The sequence below is a fragment of the Propithecus coquereli genome, unplaced genomic scaffold, assembly GCF_000956105.1.
Source record: "Propithecus coquereli isolate 6110/MARCELLA unplaced genomic scaffold, Pcoq_1.0 Scaffold2, whole genome shotgun sequence".
Classification (NCBI taxonomy): domain Eukaryota; kingdom Metazoa; phylum Chordata; class Mammalia; order Primates; family Indriidae; genus Propithecus; species Propithecus coquereli.
Window position 1 is genome coordinate 4331868 of NW_012144966.1, and position 15613 is coordinate 4347480.

The 15613-nt window shown below is 33.8% G+C and overlaps 1 protein-coding gene across 1 annotated transcript in view; it reads right to left on the bottom strand.

The window, feature by feature from the left end:
* Positions 1-15613, bottom strand: part of VPS13B (vacuolar protein sorting 13 homolog B (yeast)) — a 933283-nt gene that overhangs the window by 410741 nt on the left and 506929 nt on the right. Inside the window, exon 30 of the mRNA XM_012643529.1 lies at positions 10966-11077. Coding sequence (XP_012498983.1) covers positions 10966-11077 — 112 coding nt within the window. The remainder of the gene's footprint in view (positions 1-10965; positions 11078-15613) is intronic.

Below are 15613 nucleotides of genomic sequence, written 5' to 3' on the forward strand. Positions count from 1 at the left end.
TTATAAACAATATGAAAAAAAGACCATCAAATTGTACTGAAACAGGGATGTATTTACTTAAATATACTCATGAATAATTAATACAAATGTACCTATTCTCTACAATACTTCTAAAAAGAAAAAAAAATTGAATGGAATTCTAAGAACACTTGTCTCTATTCCTTTCCGTAAAAATTGCAAATCTAGATGGAACTTCCAGAATCATTCTTTCCTCTTATAATCTTCAGAAGATGTAGGACAGAATGCTGTAAGGACACTTAAAAATGAGACCATGAAAAAAGTTTAAGGTGTAAGTTCATAACTTCTGATTTTGCTTACTTCATTAAACTAGGCATTGTGGGAAGTATTGTATACAAAGCATGCAATATTAGGATATGGAATCTATCAGGGCTTCACAATGTAATTTCATTGACTCAGAATGAGGTAGTTGAGGTCTTGAGTTCTATGAAGGGAGGTACCACATGTTCTAGTCAAAACTATACATGTACCATTAGTGTCTAGTAGTTCATTGTAAACACTCAATAAACGTGTTGAATAACTGAAAGAATTAATAAGCATATATTAAATAAATGAATTAAAGTAATACCTGAATCAATACATTCATGCATGCATGCATGCAAAGGAATAGTATAAATATCTCAAAAATCCCTACTGTTTTAATAACTGATATAAGGCTATTTATTCTATAATATTTCCCATATTAAAAACTATTTTTAGAAAATCATTTAAAACAATGAAAACCAAGCTAAACTACCTACAGATAGTATTCAGGATCACAGACAATGAGGTTTTCAGAAAATACATAGGAAGTAAAAATAATATAAATCCAGTGTATTTTTCCGATAGCAATTATAGCATAAAATGGCTCAAGGTTCTGAGACCTATTTCCATTATTTAATAGAAATAACCATAAACACTATAGCTAATGAACTGTGGATGATATGCCAGCATACTGTACAACAAAGTTTCTAAGAAATATTTAATCATTTATATAAGAGAAATGTAACCACATTTATTAAATTTACCTTGCTTGTTTATAATCTTTAATGAGCAATTCCAGAATAGGTAATTTTTAAAAATCTGTCTTTATAACTTATCATTAACTGTTTCCCTGCTTCTCTTTTAGCTTGAGATAAGAACCTGAACGATATCTCAGGAAAAGGGGTTTGCAAGGTAAAGGGAAAACTAACAGGACAGACTGTGTTTCAGAACTACGGTATAAATCAGGGAAGTGGTTGAACACATCACAGAACAGGAGAATCTCAGATAGAGTTTGAAGGAAATGGAGATCATCCTGTCCAGGAGGTGGCAGTTGTAAACTGGGTAGATTAGAAGGCAAAAAAGAGGCACGTAAAGAAGGTACGGAGGGTTAAGGGAGGATTGATGATAATACATTCTTGGGCTAAGCACTGCATGAGGACTGAATAAATAATATATATGTTATATTGTTTTCTGGTAGATTAGATGCTTTTGAAAGTAAATGAAGTACAAATTCATATAAGGTGTTAGTAAAGTTAATAAAAGTGTTTTATTATTTTACATTTTATAAATCATATATTCCAAAAGTAACAACCACTATCAACTGAAAATTTGTGAAAATTTTGATATTAAAATAATTTACTGAAGGCTACCTTGTTAGGGAGTAGGAAAGCCTGGGAATGGAGGATACTCAATTTTTTCCTCATAGAGCCTTTCACAATGCTTGGATTTTTAGTATTAAAAATCACTGGCATTCATTAAAAATGTATTTTTAAAAAATCTTCTGTTTCAAAGGTTTGAAAACCACTGATCTAATCTTTTGCTACTTAAGGTATAGTCTCTGAAGCAGCATAGGTATATTACTCACTATCATACCCAAATCACCCACGATCCAGTTAGAAATGTAGAATTTCAGGCTTCATTCCAGACCTCCTAAATCGAAATCTGCATTTTATCAAGATCCTCAGGTGATTTGTATGCATATTAAATTTAAGAAGAACTGGTTTAATTAAACATAAATCATAACCCGCCTTCTACATGGTTGATCAGCCTCTGCTACATCAGTGATGGGGAGCTCAATATACCCTGATAGTCAACACGTTCAAAAATAATCTGATCATCACCTGCCCAACCCCCAAACCAAATCTTCCTGTACTTTTCCTTCTTCAGTTAATTTCATCCTTCCGGTTGTTTAGCCCATACAACTGAATTACTCTTGTCTCCTTTGTCTCAAATCCCATGTGCAAATTCTCCTGGCTCTATTTCTAAAATATCTCCAGAATCTGCCCATTTCTCACCACCTCCACAGCCACCACCTTGGGCCAAGCCTTCATCATCTTCTTCCAAGATTACTGCAACAGTACAAACCCTTGCCTTGCCCTGTCACAGTCTATTTCTCACATGTCAGCCTGACTAATCTGCTTAAATATAAATTGGATCATGTTACTTTTCTGCTCAAACCCTCTGAGGGCTTCCCATTTGATGAGGAAATCAACCCCTCAATAATCCAAAGGACTTCATATCACATATTCAGTTAATTCAAATAGCAGAAATAGTTCTTAATATGACTCCTTTAGAGTTGAATGTCATACTCCATTTGTTCTTTGAACTGTGACTCCCTTGGTTTTTAAATGTGTATTTAACCTCTTTTAAATGTATCTCGAGTTCCTGCTGGGTGATTCCCTCATTTCTTTCTGTAGGCAGATGTTCAGTAAACAAAAGTATTACAGCTTTCAAAATCCAGCACGTGTGGATAATTTTCTCCCTCACAGCCATTTCTCACACTAATAGCGAAAGTCCACACAATGGCCTGTATGCCTCCCTCCATGTCTCTTACCTCACAGCCTACTCAATTCCCCTGGCACACACTTCTTCAGCTACCACTGGCTTCTTTTATACACTCCTGCTTCAGGATCTTTGCACTTTCTCAGTGAAGTGTCTTCTAACTAAACCATGCTGTCCACCTCTAACTTCCCATTTCGTATTCCCTTACTTGCTTTGTTGCCTCCGTGGCACTCATTAATTCTAATATACCATACAATTTATTTATTAATTTGTAATTGTCTTTTAGAGTGTAAATTCTATGAGAGCAGGAATTTTTCTTTGTCTTATTCACTGATGTACATGAAATATCTAGAACAGTGCCTGATGTATAGTAGGTTCCCAATAAATAATTGTTAAATGAGTGAATAATGAATAGTCCAATTTATGACTTTTCTAATTTCTAAGATCTTCATTCTATTGAACTGCAATTAGTGTCTTTGTAACATACACTGATTTAACTTGGGAAGGAATGAAACTATGCCCCGTGACACATGATAGGCCATTCAAAGAATGGTGCCATGTCCCCTAGGAGTTTTCCCTTCTTCAAATTTAAGATCTTCAGTTATTTTAGTCTTACTATTGTACACTCAAAGCTAATAAGTTTCTTTTTTAATGGTTGTGTCTCAGATTTTTCTCTTTTTTAAAATAGTAAAAATGTCAAAATTTACCAAAGATAAAAGCTTCCCTCTTCTAAGTACTGCCTTGGCTCTTGAATCCTGGGTTGGAGGAGGCAGATGTGGTTGCATTCACTCTCTTCCCTCAGCTCTTCAGGGAGGAGTCTATCTTTGACTTTTAGCAATTTGACCATGTTATGTCTGGATGTACTTTTCTTTGCATTTATTTTGCTTGGGTTTAGGATATGGTAATAGGTTTTTTTTGTTTGTTTGTTTGTTTTTAAGTTCACTGAATAATGATTTTTGTTAATTCTGGAAAAGTCTCAAGAATTATCTCTTTAATTATTTCTTTTGTTTCATTTTTTCTTCTATTTCTTGTACTCTGATGACAAGTTAGACCTTTTGAGAGTACCCCACGCTTTTCAGTTTGTACTCTCTTCTTTTTTTCCTTTCTTTCTTTTCCGCTCTGTGCTTCAGTTTGGATAATTTCTATTCATGTATCCCAGAATTCACTAATCCTATCTTCTGCTGTGTCCATCTGCAGTTAAGGCACTTCAGTGAGTCCTTAATTTCGAATATTGTATTTTTCAGTTTCCAAAATTTTTAAAGAGTTTATATGTCTGAAATCCTCAATTTTTGACATTTTTCTTTACAATATTAGTAAGTTATTTCAAACTCCTATCTACTAACTCCATTATCTTAGTCATCTGTGGGTCTTTTTCTGTTGGCTAATTTTTCTTCGGATAGTGGGCTATATTTTCCTGTTTATTTGATATCTTATAATTTCTGATTATATAAGAAATATCATGTACAAAAAGACTAAGGACACTAAAGCCAGTATCATTTCTCCCCAGAGAAGACAAACCTCAGATAAAGAGTGAATCATTTTAACTCAATCAAGAATTGAGCTAGGTTGGGGTTGATTTGCAACTTCAGTAATACTCAACCTTTGGTTTCAAATGTCTCTAGGGTGAGACTTATCCTGTGTTTGTTCAGTCCTCTCCCTATAGTGTACCACTGTTCAATGGAAATATAGTGCAAACTATATATGTGAGCCACTTTTATAAATTAAAATTTCCAAATAGTTTATAGAAAAATGTTTTTTTAAGTAGAAAATTGTTGTAATAATATACTACTTATTCAATATACCCACAATATTATCATTGCAACATATAGTTAATATAAAGAATATTAATAAGCAGACTACCATATGTAGCTAGTGGCTACTGTATTGGATGGTACATCCCTAGCCTGGCGTTGTCTTTTAAAGTATGTGAAACTTGGAGAAACTCAATTTTCCTTGCCAGTATTCCCTCCCAGAAAAAGTACTGTATAGGACTGCCTGTGTTTGGGGCTCCTCCAGATTGCAATTTGTCACTATAGCCTACATAACTGGGAAATGTCTTCTGGTTTCTCTTGCCCATAACAAAATCCCCCTGCTTATACCCATACAAGGCAAATTTGTCTAGAGTTGAAAAGAGTATCCAGCTTCCACTCACCTAGGAAGGGCATTTCCCTCTCCGGAATTTAATTCCCCTAGATCGCTTCATGACATCAAACTCTGAAAATCGCTTTATTGAGATAAAATTGATATCCCATAAAATTTACCCTTTTGAGGTGTATGAGTCAGTGGTTTTTTCCTATATTGTCATTGTGTTCACTATACATCTCATTTTACATGACTAATTCCAAAATATTTTCCTAACCTCCAAAAGAAATCCCATACCCATTAGTAGTCATTTTCCTTCCCCCTCCATGCCCTATCAAGCACTATTCTATTTTTTGTTTCTATGGATTCGTCTATTCTTGATATTTCCTATAGATGAAATCATATAACACGTGGCCTTTCGAGTCTGGCTTCTTTCACTTTGCATAATGATTCCAAGGTTGATCCATGCTATAACATATATATCATTCCTTTCTATGACAGAATAATATGCTATTAAATGACTATACCACATTTTGTTTATCCATTCATCAGTTGATGGACCTTTGAGTTGTTTCCACTTTTTGGCCATTATAAATAGTACTGCTTGGAACATTTGTGTATATGCTTTTGTGTGGACATATGTTTTCAATTCTCTTGGGTATATGGTAACTCTATGTTTAACCTTATGAAAAATTGCCAGTTTTCCACAGCAGCTGTACCATTTTATATTCTCACCAGTAAAGTATAAGGGTTCTTGTGATATTGCTAAATATATATTTGGTCTTCTTCCCAGTTTCCTGGCACACAGCACCTAAAACCCTTGGAATCTCCAAAGTGATAACAGTATCTACTGTACGCTAATGATATGACTGGTGGCTCCTAGATAGCTTCAGGATGAGAGTGGTCGCTGGAAAGGCGTGCTCAGAGTTGGGACTTTCAGCCCCACTCCTTGACCTCCAGGGAGAGGAGAGGGGCTAAAGGATGAGATGTTCACCAATGGCCAATGATGCAATCAATCATGTCTATGTAATGAAGCCTCCATAAAGACCTAAAAGGACAGCATTTGGATGAGCTTCTGGATTGCTGAACACATGGAGGTGCCTGGAGGGTGGCATGTCCTTTTTCACATTCCTTGCCCTATGTAGCTCTTCCATCTGGCTGTCCATCTGTATCTGTTGTCATATCCCTTATAATAAATGAATAAAGGTAAGTAAAATGTTTCCCTGAGTCCTATGAGTGGCTCTAGCAAATTAATTCAACCTGAGGGGGGGTTTATAGGAATTCTGATTTATAGCCAATCAGAAGCACAGGTCACAACCTAGGGTTTGCAATTAAAATCTGAAGTGTGTAGGGGGGCAGTCTTGTGGAACTGAGCCCTTAATCTGTGGGATTTGATGCTATCTCCAGGTAGATGCTGTTAGAATTGAATGAGATTATTAATACCCAATTGGTATCCACTTGGTGTCTAGGGGTCTGGTATCAAAAGTGTTAGGCTGGGTGTTGTATTGAATGTGTGAGAGTAGGAAAAACACTTTGGGTTCTTTCTATATCCTCTATAGTTTCAATATCTCCACATCTGTTGTCTTTTTTTTTTATTATAGCTTCCTAATGGGTGTGGGGTATTTTACGCTTTGTTTTGTTTTCTTTCTTGTCTTGTTTTCTTAAGAGACAAGTCTCGCTCTGTCACCTAGGCAGAAGTGTAGTGGCATGATTATAGCTCACTGCAGCCTCAAATTCCTGGGCACCAACAATCCTCCTGCCTCAACCTCCGGAGTAGCTCCAAGTACAGGTGTGTACCTAGCTAATAATGTGTGGTTTTGACTTGCATTTCCCTAATGACTAATGACTAACAGTGTTGAACATCTTTACATGTGCTTATTGGCCATTTTTATATCTTGTATATATCCATTCAAATCCTTTGCCCATTTTTAAATTGGGTTTTCTTTTTTATTATTGTTAGAGTTCTTTACATATTCTAGACAGAAGTCTATAATCAAATACATAAATATTTTCTCTCATTCTTTGCAATTTCACTTTCTTTACAGAGTCTTTTGCAGCACAAAAGTTTATAATTTTGATAAAGTCCAATTTATCTAGTTTTTTTTTTGTCTCTTATGTTTTTGGTGTTATTTTTAAGAAACCATTACCTAACCTAAGGTCAAGATTTACTCCTATTTGTTCTGTAAGTTTTAGGATTTTAGCTCTTACATGAAGATCTCTGATTCATTTCGAGCTAGTTTTCATGTATATGAGGTAGGGGTTGAACTTCATGCAGAATATTCACTAATCTAAGCACCATTTGTAGAAAAGACTATTCTTTACCATTGACTTATCTTGGCAACTTTATCAAAAACCAATTGATATGAAGGTTTATTTCTGAACTCTCAATTATATTCATTGATCTATATCTTTATGCCAGTACCACATTTTCTTGATTCCTGTTGCTTTGTGATAAGTGTAAAATCGGAAAGTATGAGTCCTCCAACTTCATTCTTCTTTTTCAAGATTATTTTTGTCCATTATGGATTCTTTGAGTTTTTGTATGAATTTTAGAATCAGGTTGTCAATTTCTGCAAAGGATTTCTGCTAGAATTTTGATGGGGATTATGTGAAATCTATAGATCAGTTTGGGGAATAGTGCCTTCTAACAATACAAAGTCTTCTGATCTATGAACATGATATGTATTTCCATGTATTTAGGTTTTTTAATTTCTTTCAACAATGTTTAGTAGTTTGCAGAGTGTAAGTTTTGTACTTTTTTGATAAATTTATTCATATTTTACTCCTTTTGATACTACTATAAATGGAACTGTTTTCTTGATTTTATTTTTAGATTGTTCATTGTACATTGCTAATATTATTGATTTTTATATATTGATCTTGTATCCTGCAACTTGGTTAAACTGGTTTGTTTGACCAATAGTTTTTCAATGGATTTATTATGATTTTCTAAGGATATAAAAGATCATGTCATCTGCAAAAAGACAATTTCATTTTTTCCTTAAAACCTAGATGCCTTTTATTTCATTTTCTTGCCTAATTTCCCTGGCTAGAGCCTCTAGTATAATGCTGAATAGAAGTGTTGCAAGTAGACATCCTTTTCTAGCTTCTTTTTAGGAATTCACAGATGTATACAGTCTTTTAAGAGCTCTGAAAAGCCATTGTAATAAACTGTTTTCAACTTTGGATAATCAAGCATTTGCCAAACTTATTTGGATATGTATTAATATTCCATAAAGCTTCTATTTTGTGCAACACATTTTTGTAAACATTATTTGATGGACCACAAAATGAGAGAAATTACCTTTCACAGAGAATAAAATTAAAGTTCATAAGGACTCAAAAAATATGAGAACACAAACTGCACACAAACTAAAGTCATTAAATTCTCCATTAAAAAAAAAAGGTTTTGGAGATTAAGAATGCTAATCCATTTAAGTAGTCAAAAAGTCAAGTTATCACATAACTAGCTAAAACAATTCAGGCTTCACTAACATTCTCATCCATAGTGATTTTTAAAAATTGAGATATAAATCACATTACACAAAACTCAGTCTTTTGAAGTACAGTAGTACCCTCTTTTCTTATTGGGGTACATTCCCAAGACCCCACAGTAGATGGCTGAAACCTTGGATAGTACCAAACCCCATATATGCTATTTTTTCCTATACATACATACCTACAATAATGCTTAATTTAGAAATTAGACATGGTAAGAGATTAACAATTAATAATAAAATAAAATAATATACAGTAATAAAAGTTATGTAAATGTGGTCTCTTTCAAAATTATCTTATTGTACTGTACTCACCTAATTTTAGACCACGGTTGACTGTGGGTAACTGAAATTGCAGAAAGCGAAACTACAGATAAGGGGGGATTGCTGTACATAACTCAGTAGTTTTCAATATATTCACACAGTTATGCAACCATCACCATTATCTAATTCCAGAACATTTTCATCACCCCAATATGAATCCCATCCTCATTAGCATCACTCTCATTTTCCCTCACCCCAGCCCCTGGCAACCACTAATATACTGTCTTTATGAATTTGTCCGCTCTGGACATTTTGTATAAATGGAATGTAATATGTGGCCTTTTGCATCTAGATCATTGAGATTTTATGGTTAACATAATCACAGGAATTATAAAAGCAGCCCTAGGATGCAGGGTCTTTTGCTTTGTGTATGCATTTTTATTCTAACTAGGCCATTCCCACTCTGATTACCTCATTCCAATGTAGTTTCTACTTCTGCTATTCTTCCTTTGATATTGATAATATAGAATTTCAATGAGATCTTGAAATATATCTGTGATAAACACCTATGTAAATATCTTTTGTTAGTTTATTTTCTTAGCAGTGACTTTGGAATGTGAACTTTCAAGGAAAAACTATTAGGTTGAGCTTGCCATCCAGGACCCAGAATTTTAAGTTTGATATTCTAATACATATTGCTAACCTTGGGCTAGAGGGGCACCCCAAAGATATCATAAATGCTTGGAATTCAGGTTCTCCTGAGCTAAAACAGCAGATGGACTCACCCAAAGAAGAGTTGGGTAAAAAGGAATAAAAGGAAGACCCAAATAGATATTAATATTAAAGAGATTGCTTAGGAAGAAGACCAGTAAAGAAGACCAAAAAGAAGTTGCCAGAGAGAAGGAAAACCTAAAGGCACCTTCTCACAGAATACAAACTGAGTTCCAAGCAAGTAAGAATACAATTCATGCAAGAGCCAGAAAGTGGAAAGGGTAGGGGAGGAAAGGAAGTATTTAGGTGGTTCACTTTATTGATGTTGTTAGGATTTTTAACATAAAATAGATTTCTTCCACAAAGTAGGACACTACTTGACTATTTACTTCTGAAGTAGAAAAGAAAATATACTTGAAAGAATTTCCAAATGTTAGAAAATTATTTTCATTCAGAATTTATCTACTGCAATTATTTCCCTAAGATTCTAAGGGAATCAAAAGACATGAGCTGTGACCTTGGCTCTATCACTATTTGACTAGAGAAAACTACAGTATTCTTTTGGGTCTTCAATTTCCTAATCTCTAAAATAAGGAAGTGGATCAGATAATTCCTAAGGCTTCCTTCAGTTCTGATTTCCTAAGATTTTATATAAGGTAGTTAAATAAAAACTTATTTAAGGAATGAATACTGTAAGATATTAAAAAAATTAATACAAGGAAGAGACCTTGATAAGTCAAAGGAAAAAATTATCAACTCAAATAAATAGAAATTTGAGAAATAAAATTCCTGCATCCATTTAAAGTAAAAATAGCTGTCAGCCTCTAGTTGGTAAATGCATTATCAAAATTAGAATTTTTTTCTAGCAGTAACATTTACTGGGGAACAGTAGGAATTTATTTTTTAGAAAAGTAAGACTATAACATCTGAAAAACAGACCAACGGGAAGAATAAGACACTTGTTCATCTGTATTTTTGTGACTTTTCTCACTTGTTATTATTTACAACTGTACTTTTATGTCTGGCAGCAATGCCAACTGCAGTATGAATCATATATTATTTTTATCATGTTGATTACATATGTTCACCAGTTTAGTTGTCCATACATGCTTGGTGTGGTTTGCAAATATTCAGTGACAAAATCCAGAGCACAGCATTTTCACAGAAAGTGTTTACTGTGAAATTTCTCTTTAGAAGTTTGTTTTTCTTTACAGCTTTGATCCATATGACATCCACATTCCTACATTTCAAATAATGGCTTACACTTAAATTAATAAAATGCTTCACTTTGATACAACATGACTACAGTAGGATGAAGTGGGTCTAGAGAGGACCTCGTTTTCTGATGTGATTAGAGATTTGGTCAAATTTGAAGTTTGCTAAAATTTTCCAAACTATGCTTCTTCAGTTTTATGGTGACTTGGTACTTACATTCTGTTATTCATCAACACTTCACAGAAATACTTGATTTGTCTGAATGAATTTAAAAACCCACAACTGAAGAAAATCAGAAAAACTTGGTTTTAAATATCAAAAGAGCCTGAATGAAAAATATTTCTACAGGCCACACTAAGTAAGTTTTATTGGTCACTGTATTTCTTTGCAGGATGAAATTGTTGCAAGATTGAATATAAGAAAATAAACCTACTGGTAAATATCTTTCCTGAGGACAGATCTGCCAAGCGGATTGTCAGCTTGGGGAGCCATGGCAACAGAGCCAATCTTCAAAACCATGGTGTCTTCTTTTGCTGCCTGATTAACTGTAACAAAAGAGAGAGATCTATGAATACACTGTGGATGTGTGCATAACTTTATGCGTAAGAAGAAATCTTTGAAGGACTGCAATAGAGACATGTTAAGATAAGACCAATAAATGAGGAAAAGTAAAAGGAAAAAGATATGTTTAAAATAAGAACATCTGATGCTTTTCTTAACTCTTTATTTCCTTCATATCCCATTAAGTGGTTTTCTGTTAAAACATACAATCAAAACAGCAATGAAAAACAACTGTTCCACTCCTAACATTAAAACATATGATATTAAATATATATAAGTAATACTGAGGTCATATGTTTATCTACTTTCACAATCTGTATCTTTCTCCCAAGTGATTTTCAGCCCTGGGTTTTTAATACTCCATTGTTATCTACAAATATATTTAAGGATATTACAGTAACAAGTTCTGAAAGCCACTTAAATTTACATGATTAATAAACACACACACACACACACACAGTATAGCACTTTAAGCTCTAAAATGCCAGAAAATCCCAAAGAAATATGATGGCTACAATAATGAAGATGGAAAAGACCAACTATTTAATATGAGAGAACAAATAAACTTTTTATCCTAGGCACTTTTTAATTTTAATAATTTCTACTGTGAATTTCCTTAAAAATAGTAAATCCACACTTGTTTAAAAGCCTATCTCTTTAAAAAATTTTTTTTTTTATTTCAGCATATTACTGGGGTGCAAATGTATAGGTTACATATATTGCCTTTGCCCCACCTGAGTCAGAGCTTCAAGTGTGTCTATCCCCCAGACGGTGCACACCGCACCCATTAGGTGTGTATATACCCTTCCCCCCCCTCCCCTCCCATCTGCCCGACCTCTTAATGAAGTCTAAAACTAAGGTAAGTAATCACAGAAAACAAAAAAAGATAAAAAGATGTATCAGTTCTAATTCTTTTCCTTGCATTGAATAAGACAATATTTAACCATATGTTCTCATCTTATGAAGTTCAACTCTTTTTCTATAACTCACTGGCTAATTCAACATTTTTTCTAAGGACTATTTGGGATGGACAGGGGTTCTTAATGACCCCATTCATTAAATTTTACTCTCTAGTTTCCAACAGATGATTCTACTATAAGAGCTGTGTAAATAGTGTTTAAAATTTTTTTTTTTTTTTTTTTTTTTGAGACAGAGTCTCATTCTTTTGCCCGGGATAGAGTGAGTGCCGTGGTGTCAGCCTAGCTCACAGCAACCTCAAACTCCTGGGGTCAAGTGATCCTTCTGCCTCAGCCTTCCGAGTAGCTGGTATTACAGGCATGCGCCACCATGCCTGGCAAATTTTTTCTATATATTTTTAGTTGTCTGATTAATTTCTTTCTATTTTTAGTAGAAACGGGGTATCGCTCTTGCTCAGGCTGGTTTCGAACTCCTGAGCTCAAACAATCCGCCTGCCTCAGCCTCCAAAAGTGTAAAATTGTTTAAAAATTGTTAACAAGATACAACTTTCTGCGTTTTGAAGTAAACATATACTAAAACTCACAATTTCTCTCAAAGAACTATCATCCGCCACAAATAGAAAAGGACTGGCTGCAAGTCTTCAGGAATATCCTGCACAGAACATGCCTACAGAGGCATACAATCCATATTTCCCAATCTGTGGTGCCCAAAGAATGCAAAAGCTATGAGATTATTTCCAGCTGCTTTAGCAGTACACTTGGTATGATCTGATTTAGATTAATCCAAAAAAGGAAAGTCACAATTAAGAAAATCAGAAATAAGAAGAAGATATTTAGTGAGGGAAAGAAGGAGCCAGAATAAGATGACCATAAAGGGAATGGAGGAAGGCGAAATGGTAGGGAGGTGGGAGGAGGGAAGATAGCAAAGGGGGAAAAAAGAGAGGAGCTATCATCCTAAATATTAGTTTGTAGATGCCACAGAGAAGACAATACTTTTAAATGTCTACAGCAAAAAAGATCAAATAGAAAACTACTTCTCATGCAGCTGTACTATTTTCAAATGACTATAGGTCTAGCTTGATTATAGGTCCTTATACTATGAACATGTTTACATTTCACAGATCTTGTATTTTATGTCAAGCTTATCAGATAGCTCCATGTGGGTAAAACCTCTGATTAAGCAGCAGGCATCAATTAAATCAATAAATAGTAAGCCTGGAGAATAGACTATACCACAAAAGTGCAATTAGTGTACTTGCTAACTGTTCTTCCAGGCTACAGATACTAACCAGCATATGAAAGTCTGAAATGTAATAGAAGCACTGCAGTAAATGAGGTACATATGGAAGAAAAATGACGTACTTGGTGTTACATACAAAGCCAGACCCAAGAACAGAATTCTGTTTCTCATAGAGCCAAAAGTGCTCTCAGTAGATTATGCTATGAAGTTATAATTAAAAAAGCACTTAATGTAGATCATTCATAAACTAGATTAAAACAATTAATTTTATTATAGAAAGTATTTAGATTATCAAAATACATCATTGAGATATAAGAAAAAGAATAAAAATATGCTCTTACACAAGAAAGTGCCTTGAGTCATTTCTTCAGTTACTTTATAGCTGGAAAAAAAAAATCTTCCCTTTTTTGGTTTACTTCACCTGCATTTAATAGTTGGACCATAAGAGGAAATGTTCCCTCTAGAAGCATTTTCAATGTGAAAATGAATACCTTCTTTCTTTGCCTTGATTCTATTTTTAAAAACAGCCTCATGAGGAACTATTCATTCTAGAAGACTTACACTAGGTCCAAAAAACAGTCCTCTTTTCTGAAATAAAAAGCTTAAGCTGGAAGTCAAACACCTGTAGATTCAGAATCTTGATAACTGCACATAATGCAAACAATATTGAGGTTGAAAATCAGACTTTCAATATTGCTTCCCCAAATACTAGAATGTTAAATGTATGTTTTCTTATCATCAACTGAATTTTAGACATGATTAAAAAGTTTTACATTAATATAAAATGAATTATAAGTCTGAAAGACTTTGTCTTTTCTTGGGGCAAGAGAGTGTGTATATGCACGTACGCAGATACACGAATGTGCGTGTGTGTATGGCATATGAAAAGGCTATAAACAACTTTGAAATCATAAGCTTGTATCAGTAACCAAAAGCTTGAATAAAGAGCAGAATTTTCATGCAATTGTCAGATAATGTAACACTGCTGCTTATGATTATATTTTCTTAAGTCCAACATATGAAATAAAAGTGTTTTGAAGAGTTCAACTTCCTTTAATATTCTCAATATAAATTCAATATAGTAAAACATCTAAACTCTCAAGAGTATTTGAAATTGCCATTGTTTAATGTGATACTTTTATAAAGCCAAACTGTTGTGACAGTCCTACACAAAGTCATCAACCAAAGTTTTTAATTAGATATTGCCATAATGGCACTTGAAGACAGAAAGAAGTTTCAATGAATGTGTACCCTAATGACCACTGTGCATATTAATACAAAGTTTAGTTGCATTTGGTTTATGAATCATCTTTAACACAGATTGCTCTGTGATAGGCATATATTGCTATAGGCATAGATTGCTTTGTAATATTTTTATAATAAAGTTTCTGCTGAGAAGTATGATATAGCAACATTTAATTATGCTATCATACTCATTAAGACAGCTTACATATATATTTTCAATTTAATTACTCAGATAAAAATATTATTCAAACAGATTTTTAAAGACTTTCTAGAATAAAATCAATGCTATGCTTTTAGCAAATACTGTATGATTCCACCTATATAAAATTTCTAGAATAGGGAAATTTGTAGTGACAGAAAATAGATTAGAGGTTACCAGGGCTGGGGGGAGTTATTACTTAATGGGTACAGAGCTATTGTCTGGGGTGAAAAAAACATTTGGAAATAGATAGTAGTGATGGTTGCACAACATTGTGAAAATAATAAATGCCATTGAATTATATATTTAAAAATGGCTAAAGTGGAAAATATTGTTATATTTATTTTACCACACACAAAAAAAAGTTTTCAAATCAATGATGGAGACGTTTTATAGTTACAGGCAAACTCTGCGTCAGGAGGAAACACGGATTACTATAAGATCCTTTCAGTGATGACCACCTAAGGGCTATGACCAACACTGACATGGACGGTGAAAACAAGTCAGTCACACGGGTTTCTCTCACAGATGTGCTTACAAAAATTTCACTCAAAGGAGCTCTGCAATGAAGATGTAACTGAAATGAAAAAGCAATTCACTGTGAAAATGTCCTCTCCATTAACAAATACCAACAACTTTCAGAAGCATTCAGTATATCAAATAGATAAAATATTTTAAGATGAATTAGCAAATTTTGAATACACATCAAATGCCTACTTTGAGAGACAGATATGTCTGATTCAAGAAGATATACCAGTGTAAACACTATTCGATACCTATTTTAAAAGTCTTAGCCTGGCTGGCTCATGCTGAAAAATCAACATACTGATATTGTTTTATATTCTTGGTCAAGTTTTAAAACTTAATAAATGGGCAATGAAGTATATGCACTGGTTATTTTTAAAATTTATATTTGTGA